We start from the raw sequence: 18,810 nt of genomic DNA, 5'->3' as shown, positions 1-18,810 counted from the left end.
GCTGCCCCCCCCCTAGTGCAAGGCGGCCCTGGCCCCCCCCTGGTCCCCTGGCCCGACTCGGTGCTGGCGGCACTGGTACCCGGGTCCCAGGGCAGGGCCGTGCACCTACCTGCTCCTCTGTGGTGGGTCCCAGCAGGGACCCCCGAGCCCATCTGCCAGCCCACAGACTTCAGGGCTATGGCCAAAGAGCGCCCCCAGCCTCCCCCCATCCCGTTGCCATGGAGATGTGTTTATTACTTAAGCGCTAGGGATAATGGGGGCTTATCCGGCGAGGTCAGAGGTCACTGGGTCGAACGCACTGTTATTAAAAGCATGGGACAAAACTGCTCGGCTTTTTATCCCTCCTCCCCCCGCGCCGCGCGCTTTCTAATGATGGGTAATAGGAGAACCCGGCAGCGCCTCTAACCGGCTGCAGCCCAGCGGGAGTGTGATCATCACCCGCAGCCATGACACACATTCGTGTGCATGCACACACATGCATACACACGTGTGCATGCGCACACACAGACACCCATGCATACCTACATACATGCACAGACACACATGCACATGCATGCATACACATGTGCACACATATGCATTCACACCTCCATGCATGCACACACACACACAAACACACACATGCATACACATGTGCACACACATGCATTCACACCTCCATGCATGCACACACACACACAAACATACACATGCATACACATGCCCACACTGGTGCATACACCTATGTGCACATGCATACACACAGGCATGTATGTACACATGCAGACACACAGAGACACGCACACACATACACATGGGCATGTACATATACATGCAGGCACACATACAGAGATGTACACGCTCATGCACACATGCATACATGCACGTGTGTGCACACACATGCATGCACACACTCGCTCGTGGGTGACAGCTGTACATCCTGCTGCAGGCTGCCCTCAGTCCCGGGGGTGGCTGGCCGGCCACACTGCACCACCAGTCCAGCCCCGTGCGCGAAGGAGGCTCACCATCCTCTAAGCCCTGCCCAACACAGACCTGTGCCCGGCTGGGACAGTCGGGCAGGGAGCCAGGAAGGGATGCAGCCTCTCCCTGTGGCTATGAGCCAGCGGCTCCCCTTGCACCCCAGCCTGGGGGGAGATTGGGTGCAGAGACCCACTTTGAGGAGCTGGGCTCAGAGGGAGGAGGGGATATGGCTGGGGGTCTCTCCTCACTCTCCACCCCTCTGGGCAGCTAGGGGGTGGCACAAGGGCCAAGGCAGAGCACCCACAGCATAGCCAGGCACATGCCCAGCAGTGTCTGGGGCTCGCAATGCCCTGTTGAGGAGGTAGGCTGGGGGTTGGGGCTCTGCCACCGCCTGCCTGGGTGGTCCTGGCCAAGTTCCTTTGCCTCTCTAGGCTGGCTCGTGTCTCCAAGGTGCTCGGTGCTTGGCCTGGACCTTGGCAGGGTAACAGCGGTCATGCTGCAGCTGCAGTACAAGATCCACTCCTTCCCATGGGGGAGCGCTGAGCAGAGCCCGAGCCTGGGGGGACCCCAGGATGCCCTCCCACAGGCCGCGGGGCCTCAAGTCCCCTTGCTCGGAGCTGTACGGGGCTCCCTCCTCCCTGGTCTGTGTGAACGCCGAGTGCTACTCACACCTTGCTTTGTGCCCTAGGCTCCTGGGCAGCAGTGCCCTGGCACGCTGCAAAGCCACAGAGCCCTGAGCTCTGCCACTGTATCTCTGCATGACCTTGGGAGACTCTCCTGGTCCCACTGTGCCTCCCCTGGGGTCTGCGGGGTCCGAGCATGCAGCTGAGTGTCAGGGCATCAGGGCCGCTCCACTCCAGGGTCCCCCCCAGGGTTTGCCTGCCTATCAGGGTGCAAGCTGCACGTACAGCACCAAGCGCGCCGGGGCCCTGACCTCGAAGGAGCACTCCTGCCCCTGCAGCCATGCAGCTGCTGAGCGGTGCTGTCACCGGGTCCGAGCCCCCTTCAGCCCCTGTGGCTGGGATAGCGCAAAGAGGACCCCCCACTTCCTTCCTGCCTTCCTCCTCCCCTGGCAGGTGAAGTGAGCTGGCAGGTCTCAGCTCACCCCATGGCCTGTCCTTCTGCCCAGCCCCCGTGACCTTGGAGCCGGTGCTGTGCCCCCTCCCCCCCACGTCCCAGCCCTTAATGGGGCCTGATCGCGCCGTTAATAAGTTAATGGTTAAGGGGCTGCTGCTTATTAAGGTTGGAGCTGTCACCAGCCTGGGAAGGGCACAGCGGCCTGCCAGCTTGGAAGTGGGGGCCGCACCCCGCTGCCCCTGTTCCCCTTTTGTTCTCTTCCACCTCTCCCCAGCACCAGCAGCACCCCATGCCCCAGCGCTGCCTTCACTGGGGGCCCCCCATGCACCGTGCCACTGCCTCCTGGCACAGAGCCGGGCTGCGGGGTCCCCACACACTCCACCAGGTCCTGGCTGTGGGTTTCCCCTGTCCCTGATGGCCCATGGGGCCTGCACCCCAACCGCGACCACCCCGCTCTGGCTAAATAGCCCCTTTCCCCCATGTTTAATGGTTAACCGGGGCGGGTGGTTCTTCCCCGGCGTGGGTGCCCACGTGGGCCCACGCCTGCACACATTAACCCGGCCCGGGGAAAGGTGAGCACGTGTTTGCTCTGGGTGCCGGCCTTGGGATCCAGGAGGGGCTGAGCTCCCGCCCCGAGGAGCCAGGGAAGCCCACAGCCTTCACGGCTTTCTGGGGCTGGGGCATGAGGGGTCCGCTTTGCCTCCGATGCAGCCTGGGCATGCAGGATCCTCCGTGTCCCCACGTCACAGGCACTGGGAGGTCAAGGGATGTGCCTGAGGCTGCACAGGGAAGCAGTAGCGGAGCAGGAGCTGACCTCTGAGTGTTCAGACGGCCCCTTCATAGAGTCATAGAGAAGCAGGGCTGGAAGAGGGCTCCGGGGGTCACATGTAGTCTGACCCCCCAGCCTGAGGCAGGATTGGCTCTGTGCAAACCAGCCCAGACAAACCCCTTGTCCAACCTCCAAGCACAACAGTCCCCCTGACACAGCCCCAGCCCCAGCCCCAGCCCCAGCCCCAGGGAAAGCAGAGGGGGCACGGCTGCCAATGTCCTGCTGCTGCAAAGGGGGTTCACAGACACTCCCGAGACCCCAGGCAGGGCCGTGCCTCCGCTGCAGAGGAAGGCAAAACCCCCCAGTCCGGACCAGTCTGAGCAGGGGGGAAATCCCCTCTTGACCCCAATTTAGCACTGGTCTGACCCTGGGCAGAGGGGCAAGACCCTCCAGCCAGGCCTCTGTGGGGTTGGTGCCAGCAGGAACATTGGCACAGCCCAGTCCCCATCCCCAGCCCAGGCTGCAGCACCCAGCGCCTCTGGGGGAGGCAAACCCCCCTTGACACATGGCGCAGAAAGTGGGGGGCAGGGGCCCCAGCAACACACAGAAGCCTGGGAAACCCCCATAGCAGAGCACAGGCATTGCTATGCCTAGATTATCCCAGTCCAGTGGCTGCCCACCCTCCTCTTAGACATGTCCTGTCTGGGTTCCCTTCCCTGCCCTGCTCTGCCCCCCTTCTTGCCCCTGCCCAATGTCAGGACCATCTGAAGGGGTGCAGGCTGCCTCACCTCATCTGAAGGTGTCGCCCGGCTGCTGGGCAGGGGAGGGGATGTGCTGGCTGGGCACAGCTCCAAAACCTCTAGGTCCCCCATGGGGCTGCTGTGCAAAGCCAACAGACCATGGGGACCTGGCCGCTGGGGACGCAGCAGGCCCAGCAGCGTGGACAGAAGGGAAAGCAGAAGCCCCATGGGAGCTAGGGAAGCTGCCTTGGAGCACGATTTGTCGGCTGGTCTCAGAGCCATGTAAAGGGCAGGAAAGATCCCTATCCCTGTCCCTGTCCTACAAATGGGGAAAAAGGTGGAAGGCAGGAAAGGGGCATGACCAAGGCCTGGGGAGGGGGCAGTGGCAGAGAATGCAGGAGGCCGGACTGTGGATGGGGACAGAGCAAGCAGGGGGTGGTGTTCTCACCAGGCAGGGAGGAGGTGCTGCACACGCACTGCATGTATGCACGTGTACACACACCCGTCCAGATGCCCGCAGGTACACACGTGTGTGCACACAATGATAACACACACATGCACACACGCACATGCATGTGCAGACACACAGACACCTACATGCACATGCATGCACACTTCCTTACATGTACTTACAGACCCATGCACGTACACACACACACCTACCCGCACACATGCACAAACATACACACACACACACACCTCCATGGGCGTACATACATGCATACACACACAGACACATGCACATGCATACACCCATGCACGTACACAAAGACATACGTACACCAATCAGCACCCCCCCTTCATGTCTACACATCCATGCATGCCTGCACACACACATACACACAGACAGGCCTGCATACACACCTACACACACACCTCTGCAGGCACATCCATACATGCATATACAGACACACACACACACACACACACACACACATATACCTCCTCATGCATGAGCACACACTGATACCCCCCACTCCCACGTGCATACGTGCACACCTGCACACCCCTGCTCCAGATCCAGCCCCTTCCCCTGCCCACACACAAGTGCCTCAGCCCGTGGCAGCCGTGGGACCCTCTGGCCGCACTGAAGGCAGGGCTGGCAGGGGGCACCACAGCCAGGTGGGACCCAGTCCTGATGCTGCAGGCAGGATCTGACCCCTTATCATGCTGGGTGCCCAGATCAGGTGCTTGCAATGGGGCATCAGCGGCTGCTCAGGCCCACCGCATCTCTCTCCTGCCCAGTGCCAAGCCTGCCCGGGGGTCGGGGGTTGCACAGCAGCATGGGCAGCTGCATGGGGGTCCATGGCTGGCCCTGCCCTGCCTCCAGGCAGCTCCTTGCCTTGGGCACAGACCCCCAGGCCGGGGGCTGGGGAACGTAGCCCACTCCTCCCCCCTTCCCAGCCATGATTAGTTCATGGCTGAAGCCGACAGGAAGTCAATGAGGGGATTTGTTCAGGTTAACCTCTGCGACCCCTGCCCGCCAGCCCAGCCTGACAGGCCACTCTCCCCCTGCAGGGCCAGAGGCAGGGGCCGGTTGGGCAGGGAGGGCAGGGCAGGCCCCTGGCGCAGCTGGGGAGCAGGCACTGCACTGCTGCACTGCGAGGCAGCACACACATGTGTGCATAATGTGCACTCACACACGCATACGTGTGTGCCTATAACCTGCACATGTATGCATGCAACCACACATGTACAAAATGTGCACACACAAACACATACATATGTGTGAGCACACTCCCATGCACGCGCTCGTGTAAGGAATGTGCGTGCACGCACACACGTGCATGTGCACAACCATATACACACGTACATAACATGCACGCAGACACCCACACACAAGTACATAATGTGCACACACCCACGCATGCGTGCACACAACCACACAAATACACCTGTGCACAGAACATGCACACAGCTGCACATACACAAGTGCATGCACGAACCCACATGCACACTCACGTATATAATGTGCATGCAGGCACATACGCACGAACACAAGCACACACATGCGCACATAATGTGCATACACATGCACAGACACATTCAGGCACACAACCACATGCATACAGATGTGCACAAGTGTACACACAGGGACATACACACGCGTGTGCACACGCATGCACACAATCATTCACACATCTAATCTGCACACGTGCACATACCTAAATGATGCACATGTACATGTGTAAAGGCACACATGCATCCCCACACACATGCACCCCCCATACGCTCCCCTGGCTGCAAGCCCAGATGCGCAGGGCGTGGGCACGCTCTCGGCCACCCCCGGCCCCTGCTCAGGCAGCAGCAACAGCGACCTGGCGTGCGCCTAGCCCTGCCCTGGCAAGAGGCCCAGGGCAGGCAGGGAGCAGCGCCACGAGGTGCTCGGCTCTGGGGTGCAGCACGGCAGCTGCAAACAGCTATTGGGGCAGTGGGGACACCGAGTTGTGGGCTCTGCCCCTGCTCCCCTCTCCTGCCCCAGGATTGGGGCCTTTAGGGACAGCCCGGGGCTGGGTGCATCCCTGGCCTGGAGAATAACTGGGAATCCCTGAAAGGAGGACTCGCGTCACCCACATCCTTTGCCAAGTCTCCCATCCAGGTGCTGACCCAGCCCAGCCCTGCTTAGCAGTCTGGGGGAGGGGTAGGAGGGGAGAGGAAGGGACCCAGGAACCCAAGAGTCCTGCCTGCCAGACTGGTGCTTCGGCCCCTGCAACGGGCCGGTGCCAATGCCAATGCCAATGCCAATGCCAATGCCAAGGCAATTACACCGGAGTCTTTGCTGCTCTAAGGTGGTGCAGGCCTGTGGGCTTATCCCTTGCGGTGCGGCTGCCGGGAGATGGGGGCAGGGCACTGGGCACGTGCCACTGTCGGCTCGGACCATTGTGCCGTATCCACCAGCCCCTGACCCAGGCTGTGACCCCGCGTGTCACTCGATGGTGGGGAGGGACGGGGTCAGGACCTTTCACCTCCGCCGGCCAGCAATGTGCAGGCCAGCAAGCTACTGCGGGCACTGGGGCCGGGGCTGAAGCTCTATGGGAGCAACATGAGACATGCATGTGCATGTGCCCACTTCCGTGTGTCCCCTTGTAGCCACGCGGGTCCTGTGCACAGCCCTGGCTCATGTGTGCAGCTGCAGCCAGGCTGGGGGCCGGCATGCCCACAGAGCGCACACGTGTGTGCATGCATGTCTGGCATGTGCACAGGACAGACTCTACCAAGGAGGAAGCCACGCAGCACCCCACGGGTCTGGGGGTCAGAGGTCAGGAGCCGGCTGCCACACATCTGGCAGGGCCCTGAGCAACCCCCCGGCTCTGTGCCCAGCCACCTGCCTCATCCACCCAGTCACAGGGCGCCCAGGCTGGGAGAGCAGCCCCGCAGGACATGGGCGATGGCCTGTGGCCAGAAATCACAGCCTGTGCATGGGCATGACACGGGCCAGACGGCTTCGGCCTGCTCAGCCCAGGGGTCCCGTGACCTTCCTTCCCCACTCTCCCCATAGTCGCCTGAGCCGGACCAGGCTCCCAGACAGCAGGGCCACGTCCCGGGGAGGAGCCAGACCTGGGAGCTCCCCTGCGGATGGGACTAACAAGCCCACAGCGTGGCCTCCTGGCTCTGCCACATCGCAGCCCGTGCCTCAGTTTCCCCTCCTGGGCTGGCCAAGGCTGCATGCTGCTGGGGTGAGGGCAGAGCTGCCTCTTGCTCCCCCCACCCCCAGTAAACCCAGTCCCTGTCACATTGCAGCCCATGGGGTGGGAGTAGGGCTCTCAGCCAGGTCCTCAGCCTCAGCCCTGGATGGATTGAAGTGGGAAGCGAGGGGAGGAGGCTGGGGAGGGGGGGGTCTGTCCTACTGGGGTCCCCACAGCTGCTCCAGGCCCCTCTCTGCGCAGCTTGGGGGTCTCCTGTGTTCCCCCTGGGGTGGGGGGGAGAGGATAAGGCCAGACCAGAGCCATCCCTTCCCCCATCACAGCCCTGGAGACCCCCCGCTTTGCAAGAGCATCCTTCTCTTGTGCTCCTGCCATGGCAACCGGCTGGAAGCCCCCAGGGACCCGGGACCAGGGACCGGCAGTGGAGAGACGGCTGCCAAGAAGCACAGCCAGAGGGGGGGGATCCATCGAAGCCCCCGAGATGTGGGGGGCCGGGGGTCTCTAGGGCAGTGGGCTGAAGCAGCAGTGCTCTGTCGTCTTTGAAGCAGCATCTAATCCCGTGTCCTAGCCACATGGCCCCCTGCCCAAGCCCCCCAGCAGTGGGTCCCAGGGAAATGCAGCTGCCTCTCGGGGGGAACGGAGAACAGTAGGGAGCGGGATGGAAGTGTAGCAGTGGAGCGGAGCCTTATCTCCCATGCAAAAGGCACGTGGGGCTTGAGCCAGCTATGAGGGCTGGAGCTAGGGCCCTCAAAGGGACCCTGCACGGCTCCATCTGCAGCTCTCCCTTGCCGGGCTCTGCACGGAGGACCCCCTGCCCGATGCAGCAGGGAAGTGGTTAACTCCCCCTTCTTGCTGCTACCTGAGTATTTGCAGAGTCCATAGGCCACAAGGCCCCTAGCTGGGCTCCCTCCCTCCCTTCCCCATGAGCAGGGAGTTCCCCGGGCCTGCCCCTGCCCCTTCTGTTCAGCACACAGTGCGGGACCCCCGCCCTGCTCCCAGGCACCTACTGCCTGCAGCTGCCAGGTGCAGGGGGCTTGCCCACTCTCTGCCCAGGTCCCCCACCAGCTTAGCCCTGGGGACTATGCGGGAGAGACCCAGCCCCGAGCCTGGCACCCATGCCAGCACCCTCCGCAGTTGTGGCTGGAGAGAGCAGGGCTGAGCTGGGGTTGAAGGGCATCCTCAGGCTCAACGCTGGGGGACTCCAGGGAGCTGGGGGGCTCGGCTTGGAGCACGTGGTGGAGGAGCCATGCTGAGAACCGAAGACGGTCTCTCCCAGGCGGGGGCACTGAGGCGAATGGCCGCTGCGGGGCGTTCGCTCAGGGTCAACGTTCCCAGCCAGCAAAGGGGGTGACCTGCAGTGCCTGCCTTGGTGCGTCCCCCCGCCACCTCCTGCCCCAAAGCGTTGCGTGGCACTGCTGGGCACCATCATAGAGAGCCCCAAATATCCCAGGCACATCCTTGTCTGACCTGGTCCTAAAATGACACCGTCACCCTGCAGCACAGCTACCAAGTCCACTGCCCAGAGACGCCAAGAGCCCCCAAACCTGCCCCAGGTAAAGCCGGCAGATGAAGGCATCAGCGTCTTGCTGCTACAAGCGGGGTTAACATACACTCGAGAGATCCCAGATGTGCTTGTTGTGATGCCAGCGCGGAGCCATGAAGGGAGCACGGTATCGGGAGCCCCGGGTGCACATATCTCTGGGGCTGTGACCCCGGGGTGAGCTGCGGGCTGGGCCAAGGGCAGTGCCCCGCAGTGCCCCCCACCCCTTGCTCTGCATCCCTATTGCAGAAGGGGTGGGTGCTGGTCCCCTACACAGGATGGAGGACACCTGGAGACTGATGGGAGGGGGTTGTATATGGTTGCTGGGGGGCAGGGGACTGGGCCCCGAGACTCTCTGTCTGTAGGGGCCTGATCTTGTCCAGCCTGTAAGACCTCCCCTGCCCTGGGTCCCTGTGGGCCTGTGTTCCCACCCCATCATGCCCCGGGAAGGCAGTGGACCAGCTACCCAGGGCTGCGGGCATGCCAGGATACACCGCAGACAATCTGCCGTCATCGGTCGCCGAGGCAGGGCCGCATGGGAGGGCAGGGCAGCCATGCACAAATGCACACACATGTGCAGGACACACCAGTCACAGCCCCAGGTGGAAGTGCCAGGGCTCTCTGCCCTCTTACACCGGCCCTTCCCCAGACTCATCTCCCTGCATCTGGGACCTGAGGGAGCTCCAGGGAAGATGCCCCGAGGTGCGGCAGGGGCTGTGCCCTGCAGCGAGGGCTCCATGGGCACAGCTGGGCGGAGAGGGGATACAGCAGGGACTGAGCGCGTTCATGGGGAGATAGTGCTGGGCACAGCAGCGCGAGAGGGCAGGACACACATGTACAAATGCACACGAGTGCAGGACACCCCAATGCACAGTCATGGGGGTAGATACATGTACACACATGTGCACAACACAGCAACACACAGTCACAGGTGTAGACACATACGCACACAGTTGGGGTGTGTGCAGGGCACACCAACACACAGTTTTGGGTATAGACACATACATGCACATGCATGTTCAAGAAACAGTGCACTCACAGGTGTAGAGACAAGCACATACATGTGCAGAACATCCCAATACACAGTTACAGGCATTGACACAAGTGCACACATGTGCAGGACACACCAACACACACTTATAGGCATAGAAGCATGCACTCACATATGCAGGACACACTAACACCCAGTCGAGGGTGTAGATATGTGCAGATATGTACAGGACACACCAACACAGTCATGGATGTAGACACATGCACACACATATGCAGGACACACCAGCACACAGTCACAGGCAGAGACATGTATACACACATGTGCATAGAACACCAGCACACAGTCACAGGTGTAGACACACACACGTATACAGGACACACCAGCACACACAAGAAGAGGCATATATACACACATGTGCAGAACACACCGACACACAGTCACGGATGTAGACACATGCACACACTTATACAGGACACACCAGCAGCATACAGAGGCATAGATATGTATACACACGTGCAGAACACACTGACACACAGCCACAGGTGTATACAAATGCACACACGTATACAGGACACACCAGCACACACAGGTATAGGTACATATATACATGTGCAGAACACACCGACACCCAGCCACGGGTGTAGCCACACATGCACACATGTGCAGGGCACAACAACACACAGACACTGGTGGAGACACTTGTACACAAATGCACTCAGGTGTGCAGGCCACACACACATACACAGTCCACAGCCAGAAAGGGGCAACGCAACGGTGGCTGATGGCAGCGATGCTCTGGCCTGCTGCTCGGGGTTTTGCCTGCCTACAGCCCCCGGCTTTCCCAGCCCGGCCAGCGGATTCTGCACGGGGATTTGCCTTTCGTTATTAAACCAATTACTGGATTAGCCTCGACCCACCCCGAGGGAGCGGGACCAGGAGACTCCGGTGACATCCAATTACAGACAGCAGCTGGGAAGGCCGGGGCGGGCGTGTGGTGGTGGCGGGGGTAGATTCATCCCTGCCCTCATCCCGCAGGGACCCGGGTGCTTCTGCGCCCAGCCCAGCAGAGCTGGGGAGGGGGCTGAGGGGGCTTCCCCTGCAGCCCTCGGTGCCACCCATGCCCCCACCAGCCATGCCCTGGGCTGCACTGACTGTCCAGGCTCCCCCTGCACGGAGCCTTTAAAGGGCTGTTTCGTGTGTCCGTGCCCTCACGCTGCGTCAGGGCGTTAATGTGGGGGGCATCTGCAGGCCAGAGGCCCCCAGACACCTTCCTCTTCTCCGGATCTGGAGTTGCACCTGAAATATCACATGTGCAGGGTCTAATCCCTATGTCCCGCCCTGCCAGACATGGATGCACGCCTGTGCACACACACGTATGCCCGCAGAAGCATGGGACTGAGCCCCCCACCCCCAGCCGGGCATGCAGTGACCTTCCACTCTTGGCCCCTGACCTCTGCTCCCGGTCAGCCCCCCATAGCAGGTGTGGGGGAGGGGGGTGGGGTGGGGAAACGCTCCCCTATTAGTGCCTGCCAGTGGCAATTGAGAAATCTGGCGGCAGGGGAAGATGCCCCGACCCCCCCGCCAGGCCTCCCGGCTGGAATGCAACCAGAGACCCTTTAATTAAGCACCAGGAGGCCCGAGCTTGTTGGCCGATGCACCTGGATTAAAGACGCAGGCCTGGATGGTGGGGGGGGGCGGGACGGGGCACCAGGGGTCAGCCCCACCCAGGCTCCTCACATTCCCCGCGCCAGCCTCTGCCCTGACCCCCACACCTCTCAGCTTTATTAAGGCCCTGGGTCCTGTGGGAAGGCTGGTGAGGGTCAGCGTTGGCTCAGCGGGGAAGGGAGAGCGTCTAGAAGCAGCGGAGCACACGGGCAGGCGATAGCCAGGGCAGAAGTCAGAGCCCAGGAGATGCAGACTGTTGATATGGGAAGCGAAAGGACACAAGGGAACTGGGTGGCCAGCAGAGCCAAGGGCAGCAAGGAGGAGGGTAGTTGGGTTTGAGGACATCAGCACCCCCCAGGATATGACTGATGGCACGAAGGAACGGTCACTAACAAGGCAGGCAAAGCTGAGAGGCTGGGCAAACATTTCTGCTCCATGTTGGAAGGAAAAACCAGATGACATGATGTCCTTTCTGTCCCAAGAGGAGCTAACGGGGCTGTTAGATGGTAACTACTGAAGGTGCTTGGGAGGACTGGCTTCCAAGAGTTTCAGAAGAACCGGCCTAGGGGCTGGCTGGAACGTTGCTGCTGCTTTTCAAGGTATCTGTGAGCCCTGGGGAAGCCTCAGAGCATGGATACAGGGATAGCCTGCATGGGGACACCTGACCTAATGCAGTTGCAGCCACCTTGGTACAGGGACTGCAGCCTGCCCGTCAGGGGTGCCACCCTGGGAGCTGCAGTGAGTCTCCAGCTAGACAGGAGCTCTGTACTCAAACCTGGCTGATCTAAAGGACTCACTCAAGTGCCCTTAGGAACGGGCTGTGTCCCTGGGTCTGCTCCCAGGCACATCCAACCCCTGGCACAGCCTCCCTCCTGGGCAGGGGCAAACACCGTGCCTGGTCCAGGAGCTGCACAGTTCCCCAGCTTCCAGCAGAGAGGCTGGGGTGCAGGGGCACGAGCATGGGTGCATGCGTGTGCAAGGGGCTAGCTCATGGCCGGGCGCTGGAGGTGCCATTCAGCAGCTGGGGCACAAGCACCCCTCCCACAGGTCCCTGCTGGGTTTTGCTGCAGTTGTGGGCGGGGCATACAGACCACACACCCTCCCAAAGAGCCAGCTGCCACCTGACCCCAAACCCCCCTCTCCCAGCCAGCTCTGGGCTGGGTCCGGACATGCCACACAGCACGAGGGCCGTGGTCAGGTGTGTGGGGCGGGGGCTGTGTCCCCCCGGCCTGCGAACAGAAGCACTCAATTACAAAGCGCTGTTGAAAGCAAGCATCTCCCAGACACAAATTACAGGGCACCGCGCCAGGTGTTCCCGAGCCCCCACCCCTGCCCCCAGCCAGCCGCTGCAGCTGTCCCAGCTCCGCTGCCCCGGCCCTGAGCTTCGGGCACGGCCAAAGAAGCAGGACCCCTTGGAGCAGATGCCACGTGCTCCCTACTGCCAGCACAGGGCCAGAGACTCTGTGTGAAAGCTCAGGGAGCGTGGAGCCGGGGCTGTGAGATCTGAAGAATCAGTCTTTCCACTGGGATGGTGTTAAGGGTGTAATCCGTCACTTTATCCCGGAGTTATAGCAAGACCCTGGGCAAGTCATTCTTCTGCTCCAGACCTCAGTGCCTCTGCATCTGAACTTCCTAGACCCTAAATGCTGGAGGCTGCAAATGAGACAGTGCACAAACCCTGGTCAGACCCAGCTCACTCCCCCTTCCAGCATCCGCTCTCTGCTGGCATGTGACATGGGAGAGTGGGCAAGAGGGACCCATGGTCTGACCCGGTACATGGCAGCTCTTATGCTCTCACCAGCCTGTATTGATAGCAAATACACTCAAGATCACCAGGCTATAACGGGGCCGGTTTTGGGGAGTTTTGGTTTTTCATAGATATTAGGGTCAGAAGGGACCTTAGTACGTCATCGAGTCCAACCCCCTACCCTGGGCAGACGACCCCAGCCACGCTCTTGTCCAGTCTCCTCTTGAAGACCCCCAAGGCAGGGGACAGCACCACCTCCCTTGGAAGCCTGTTCCAGATTCTGGCAACTCTTACTGTGAAGACATTTTATATCTTAATAGTTTGCTTGCTTTTATATGTTATTTTGTCTCTCACGGGAAGCCGCCTTGAGCCTTTGCTGGAATGGCAGCATAGAAATCAAATAAATAAGTGCTGAGACAACAGGCATAGGAGCTGCATAGGGATGGATGGATAGATGGATGGATGGACAGGTCTAAACTTCTTGTCCCAGCTTATTCATTTGCAAACAGCTTTGAGATCCTTCAAGGCGGCAAAAAGCATTACGCATTTCCAGCCGTGCTGGATAGAGAGAGGCCTTTTTTACTGCACAGCGTGCTTATCACCAGACTGTGCTGACAGCGATGGCACCAGCGGGTGGGTGAATAGCCGGCGCATTACAGGAGGGATAAAGGACGGAGACACAGTGTGGGACCCAGGGCCAACAAAATCCATGACGTGTTAGGAGGAACACCCCCCTCCTAGACCCACTGTGGTAAAACCTCGCACCACTGTCACTCCCTCTGGGCTTGCGGGGGTTAATATGTGGACCAGGGGGTAGAACTGGCTTCTCAGCATCACATCCATGCTGATGCTGGGATAAGCAGCAAGAACATCACCCCATGCACTTCCCTGCTTGCATCACTAACACCTCAGGCTGCACCACAGGCAAGAATCTGGGTGGTGCGCAGGAGGTGGGGGTATCCCTTTAAATAGCGTGGGTCCTCTAGCGGCGCTCACTGTGTTGTACGGGCCAGAGTCCAGCCGTGTGCGCACATGGCCAGGCCTTGCATGTTGTCAAGACCCCGTCACACCTTCCAGGCGGGCCCTTCATAGCAGCTGCACAGTACCACGAGCAGACGGCAGCAGTTTGGGACGCCCAGCTCCACCCCTCCTGCATTTGGCACCTTGTTTGCTTGTCTCCAGGTTCAGCCCCGGAGACTGACACGGCCGGTGCACGTCTGTTTGCAGCTGCACGCGCTGTCTCGTTGTTGGCATTGCAAGCGCCGCAGAGCCAGGATGCAGGCTTCTCCTTAGAGCATGTGAGCAATAATGCGGAGAGGCGTTTCTGCGGCCTCCGATTCCACACCGGCCTGATAGTTCAATGTGCCAGCGCGAGGCCAAATTGAAGAGGGCAGTGCCCCCTTCTCCTTCCTGCCTAGATCCACCACCCCAGGAATCATAGGATCCTAGAGAAGTGGGGCTGGAAGGGACCTGCAGAAGTCACATCTAGTCCAAGCCCTGCCTGAGGCAGGATCAGCTCTGTCCAAAGCAGCCCAGATACATCCAATGTCCAACCTCTTAGTAAAACTACCATTGACCCCAACACAGCACGAAGCATCACACCCAGCCCTGCCAAAGGGAAAGCAGGGGGACCACGGTGCCACGTCCTGCTGCTGCAAAGGGGGTTAATATACACTCCAGAGACCCCTGGCAGAGGCCGAGCCCCTGCTGCAGAGGAAGGCAAAACCCCACAGTCCGGACCAGTCTGACCAGGGGGAAAATCTCTTCTTGACCCCAAATACAGCGTCAGTCTGAGCCTGAGCAGAGGGGCAAGATCCTCTAGCCAGGACCCTCGGGGTTTGGTCCCAGCAGAAGTATTGGCAGGAGGACATAAGCGGTAGCTGGGGTCATGAGGCTTTCTGTGAGCAATGAGACCTTTGGACGGGAGCCGATGGGTGAAGGCAAAGTGTTGTTAGCACGTGCAGCCAGGGCTGGCTGCAAGGCAGGGGGCTGGGCACAGGAGAAAGGCAGGGAGAGGCGAGGACTCACCTCTGCCCCCATTGCAGCCTGCAGATGCAAACGAACTGCTGGGTTTGGGCACGAGAGCGCCGTTCTGTGCAAGCTGTGTGTGTGAGGGAGGGTTCCTCTGTGCATGAATGTGTGCATGTACATGCACGTGCGTGTGTGCACATGCAGGGAAATCCTCCCACCAGTCAGAGGCTGTGTGTGGGGGATGCTGCCTGTGTGTTCCCCAGGTCCCGCTTCCCCGCAGGGATGTCCCAAGAGCTGCAGAGCGTGTACATGCGTGTATGCATGTGTGCACATGCAGGGGGCACCTCACCTGCTGCATGCATGGCCCATTCTGGCCCTGTGTCTACACTGTGTTGGCCCACAGCCTGGGGGCTATGACCTCAGCTACAGCAGACAGAGCAGAGCATCCCCCTACTCTCCCTCCCTCAGGACACAGTGGTCCCACAAATGACACTTGGATATGCCTCTGGCCAGACCTGTGCTCCCCACAGCAGCAGAAGGTGTTTCCTCACCCCTGCCTGGCACCAGTCCCTTTCCAGAGCAGGGGCGCCCGAGGGGGCGAGACCAGACATACCCATAAGGGAACTGCACCTGCTTCCAGCAAAGCCGGGGAGGGGGGAAACTGAGGCACAGAGCAAGGCAGCCAGGAGGAGGACCTATGCATCCCACTGGCAGGGGAGGAGGCAATGCAGTGCTGCAGCCTTCAGGGAGCATCCGGAAGCACAGACGGGAGGCCGTGCCTGGCACCCCGGAGCTCCCATTCCGGTTTGACCAAGAACGCCGGCTGGGCTGGCTGGACAAGCCCTCCCAGCCCTGCCAGCCCGGTCGGGGGGAGAGAGAGCCTTGCAAGGGTGGAAGCAGGAGGACTGTCTTAGCCCCCTGCTCTGAGCTAGGCCAGGCTTTGCAGAGCTCTCCATTCATGCCCATCCCTTCGCCTGGGTTTCTCCTGCACCCATGAGCTCCGGGGCTGCCCGTTTGCCTGGGCCCAGCCTGATGCAAATGCTTCGAATGCCTTCTCTAGCCGCACTGCCCTGCACCCCGCCCCTGTGCCGGGAGCCCTTCTCCCCCTTGCCTGCTGCCCCCCTGGGAACCGGACCGTCTGCCTTTTCCTGTGCCCCGGGCTGTAACGTAACCCGTCCGGGGGAGCTGCTGCGGGCTGCGCTATTCGATCTATGCAGCACGCCCACCCCATCGATTCCTCCGGCCGCTCGCTGGAAACACATGCCCAGCTCCAGAAATAGACCAAAGGCCAAGCGAGCGCTCGGAGGGCCTGGGGCCTGGAGCTCAGGCCGGCCCCCGCGAGCTGCCGGTGCGCATACCTGATGCATGACGGCCCTGTGCGCAGAGGGGAGTGATTTCCAGTCGGGCCAGTGGCCACGCTGGGAGCCTTGGGAGCCAGCTGGCCGTTGCGCAAGCCGTGAGCAGAGGGGTCGACGGTGCCGTATGCAGCTCTGTCTGCATCTGCCCTCGTGCATGCACCCTCAGGGACCTGCCCCGGCCCACCACCCCTGGGGACAACAGGTTCAGGGGGTCATGGAGCACAGCCCCCACCAGAAACCACGTTTTTTGCAGAGGGAAGCAAGGAGAGAGATGCAAGAAGATTCAGCCCCCGGGACTCTGACACTTGCTGCGTGGATGTTCATAAGCAGCAGAACCTGCTGCTGCCTTCACACAGCCCCCACACCCACCCCCTGCAGCCCCTTCTCTTTCAGAGGATGCACGCGGGGTGCGACACCCCGCAGAGCCACTGCAAGGCCCTTCCCCGCACGATGCCCGGGGCTGGCTGGACGGGAAGCCAGGAGCATCGGTGACACGCGAGCGCTTTGCGCACAGAACCGGGGACAGCCACGGTGCTGCGCAATGCAGAGGCAGTGGCTCCAGGGAGGGGGCTGAGCCCTGACACACCGGGCCGGGGGGCTAAGCACACAGGGCTGTCTCTGTCTCTCTGGTATTTGCCGAGGAGCACAGCCAGGATCTCTGCGACGTCCTGGGTGGGAGTGTGCCAAGCCACGCAACCTTGCCACGGTCTCCCGGCACTGCCCAGCAGCCAGCTGTACGCAAGCAAGCAGTGGGCACTGGCTGCAAACACGGTCCCCGAGACAGTCATCCGGGCTCAGCACAGACCCCCCACAGCCTGCCGCCTCCTCTGGGACTCACAACCTGCCGAGCAGCAGAGCAAGAGGCCTTGTGCCCTCTGCTCCATGCAGCTGCCCTGCTGGGGTGCTTCCAGCCACGCTCCTGCCCGTTCCCGGGTGGGCTGGTCGGGCGTGGATAGGAAAAGCAGAGCACAGCCAGCCACGCCTGCACCCCCCTCGTGGGTGTCCGCAGGGGGCTGCGTGGCAGCCTGTCCCTGCACCGCCTGGCTCCAGCCCCGGCTCCTTTCCCCCTTCCACCGGCACAGCCGCAGCGCACCGCGGCTCCCCAGTTCCTGTCTCCGGAGGGGGCCCGTCTTCCCCTGTGCTCAGCAGGTGAACTGCATCAGCAGGTGAAGTGCACAAGGGTGTGCGTGAGAGAGTGTGACAGTGTGTGCGTGCGTACAAGTGAGCATGACAGTGTGTGTATGTGAGAGAGACAGTGTGACTGTGTGTGTGAATATGGGCTTGTTTGTATGAGAGTGTGACTGTGTGTGTGACAGTGTAGAAGTGATTGTGACAGTGTGCGTGACTGTGTCTGTGTGTGAGAACGTGATTGTGTGTGTGACAGAATGACATGTGAATGACTGTGTGCGGGAGAGAGTGCGCATGTGAGCGTGTGACAGTGTGTGACAACGTGTGTGACTGTATGTGACGTGTGTGTGACAGTGTGTGTGAGATACCGTGTGCATGTGTGTGTGTGACTGTGCACGTGTGTGTGCATGTGAATGTGCAACAGTGCATATAACTGCACATGGAATAGTGTGTGCATGTGATAGTGTGGGTGACAATGTTTGAATGACTGTGTGTGGGAGAGAGTGCACGTGAGCATGTGACAGTGTGTGACAATGCATGTGTGTGAGTGTGCAGCTGTGTGCAGTAGCGCATGTGTGCAACAGTTCCTGCCCTGCATGGTGTATCTGTGTGACAGTGAGCATGCATGTGTGCGCGTGTCACAGCAAGCAAGGGGAGGGAGACTCAGCTCCCGGGGAAGGAGTGAAATCAGTGCAAACCGGTGACCGGGCCCCAGCCCAGCTCCTGCTCCGGCCCCGATCCTGCCCACTGTCCAGCAGCCTCCCCTGGCAATACAGGCTGGGCCGCTGGCCGGAGTCGGGCTGCTGGAGGGGGGCCGGGGACCCTACGCCGGCGGTCTGTGCGGGACCAGCCAGTCCTGCACCCAGGGACAGCACGGGTCACTAGGGCCGGGCAACCCCGTCTTGCAGAACAATACAGCGCCTGGACAATGAGCTGGGAGCTGTGCGCGCTCAGGGGAGTTTGCAAGCGGGGCAGCAAGGGGACGCGTGGGGCAGGGTCCTGATCCCCCGAGACCCCTCCAAGTGCCAGGGGAAAAGCGGGGGGTGGCTGACCCTGCCACCCGCAGCAGGCAGGCCGTGGGGAGGGGGGACGTGATGCCGGGGGGGCTCCTACCTGCTTGAACTGCTCCTCGTAGGTCCACTCGTGGGGCGGCGGCGGCGCGGGGGACAGCGGGCCGGGGGCGTCCGGGCAGCGGGGCGCCTCCTCGTCCTCGTCCT

General features: G+C 61.1%; 1 protein-coding gene across 1 annotated transcript in view; it reads right to left on the bottom strand.

Moving 5' to 3' along the window:
• ARID3C (AT-rich interaction domain 3C) overlaps positions 1-18,810 on the bottom strand; it is a 59,244-nt gene that overhangs the window by 24,000 nt on the left and 16,434 nt on the right. The window contains exon 2 of the mRNA XM_006026567.1: positions 18,707-18,808. Coding sequence (XP_006026629.1) covers positions 18,707-18,808 — 102 coding nt within the window. The remainder of the gene's footprint in view (positions 1-18,706; positions 18,809-18,810) is intronic.

The sequence above is a fragment of the Alligator sinensis genome, unplaced genomic scaffold (genome assembly GCF_000455745.1).
Source record: "Alligator sinensis unplaced genomic scaffold, ASM45574v1 scaffold783_1, whole genome shotgun sequence".
Lineage (NCBI taxonomy): Eukaryota > Metazoa > Chordata > Crocodylia > Alligatoridae > Alligator > Alligator sinensis.
This window is presented reverse-complemented; position numbering and strand designations above follow the sequence as displayed.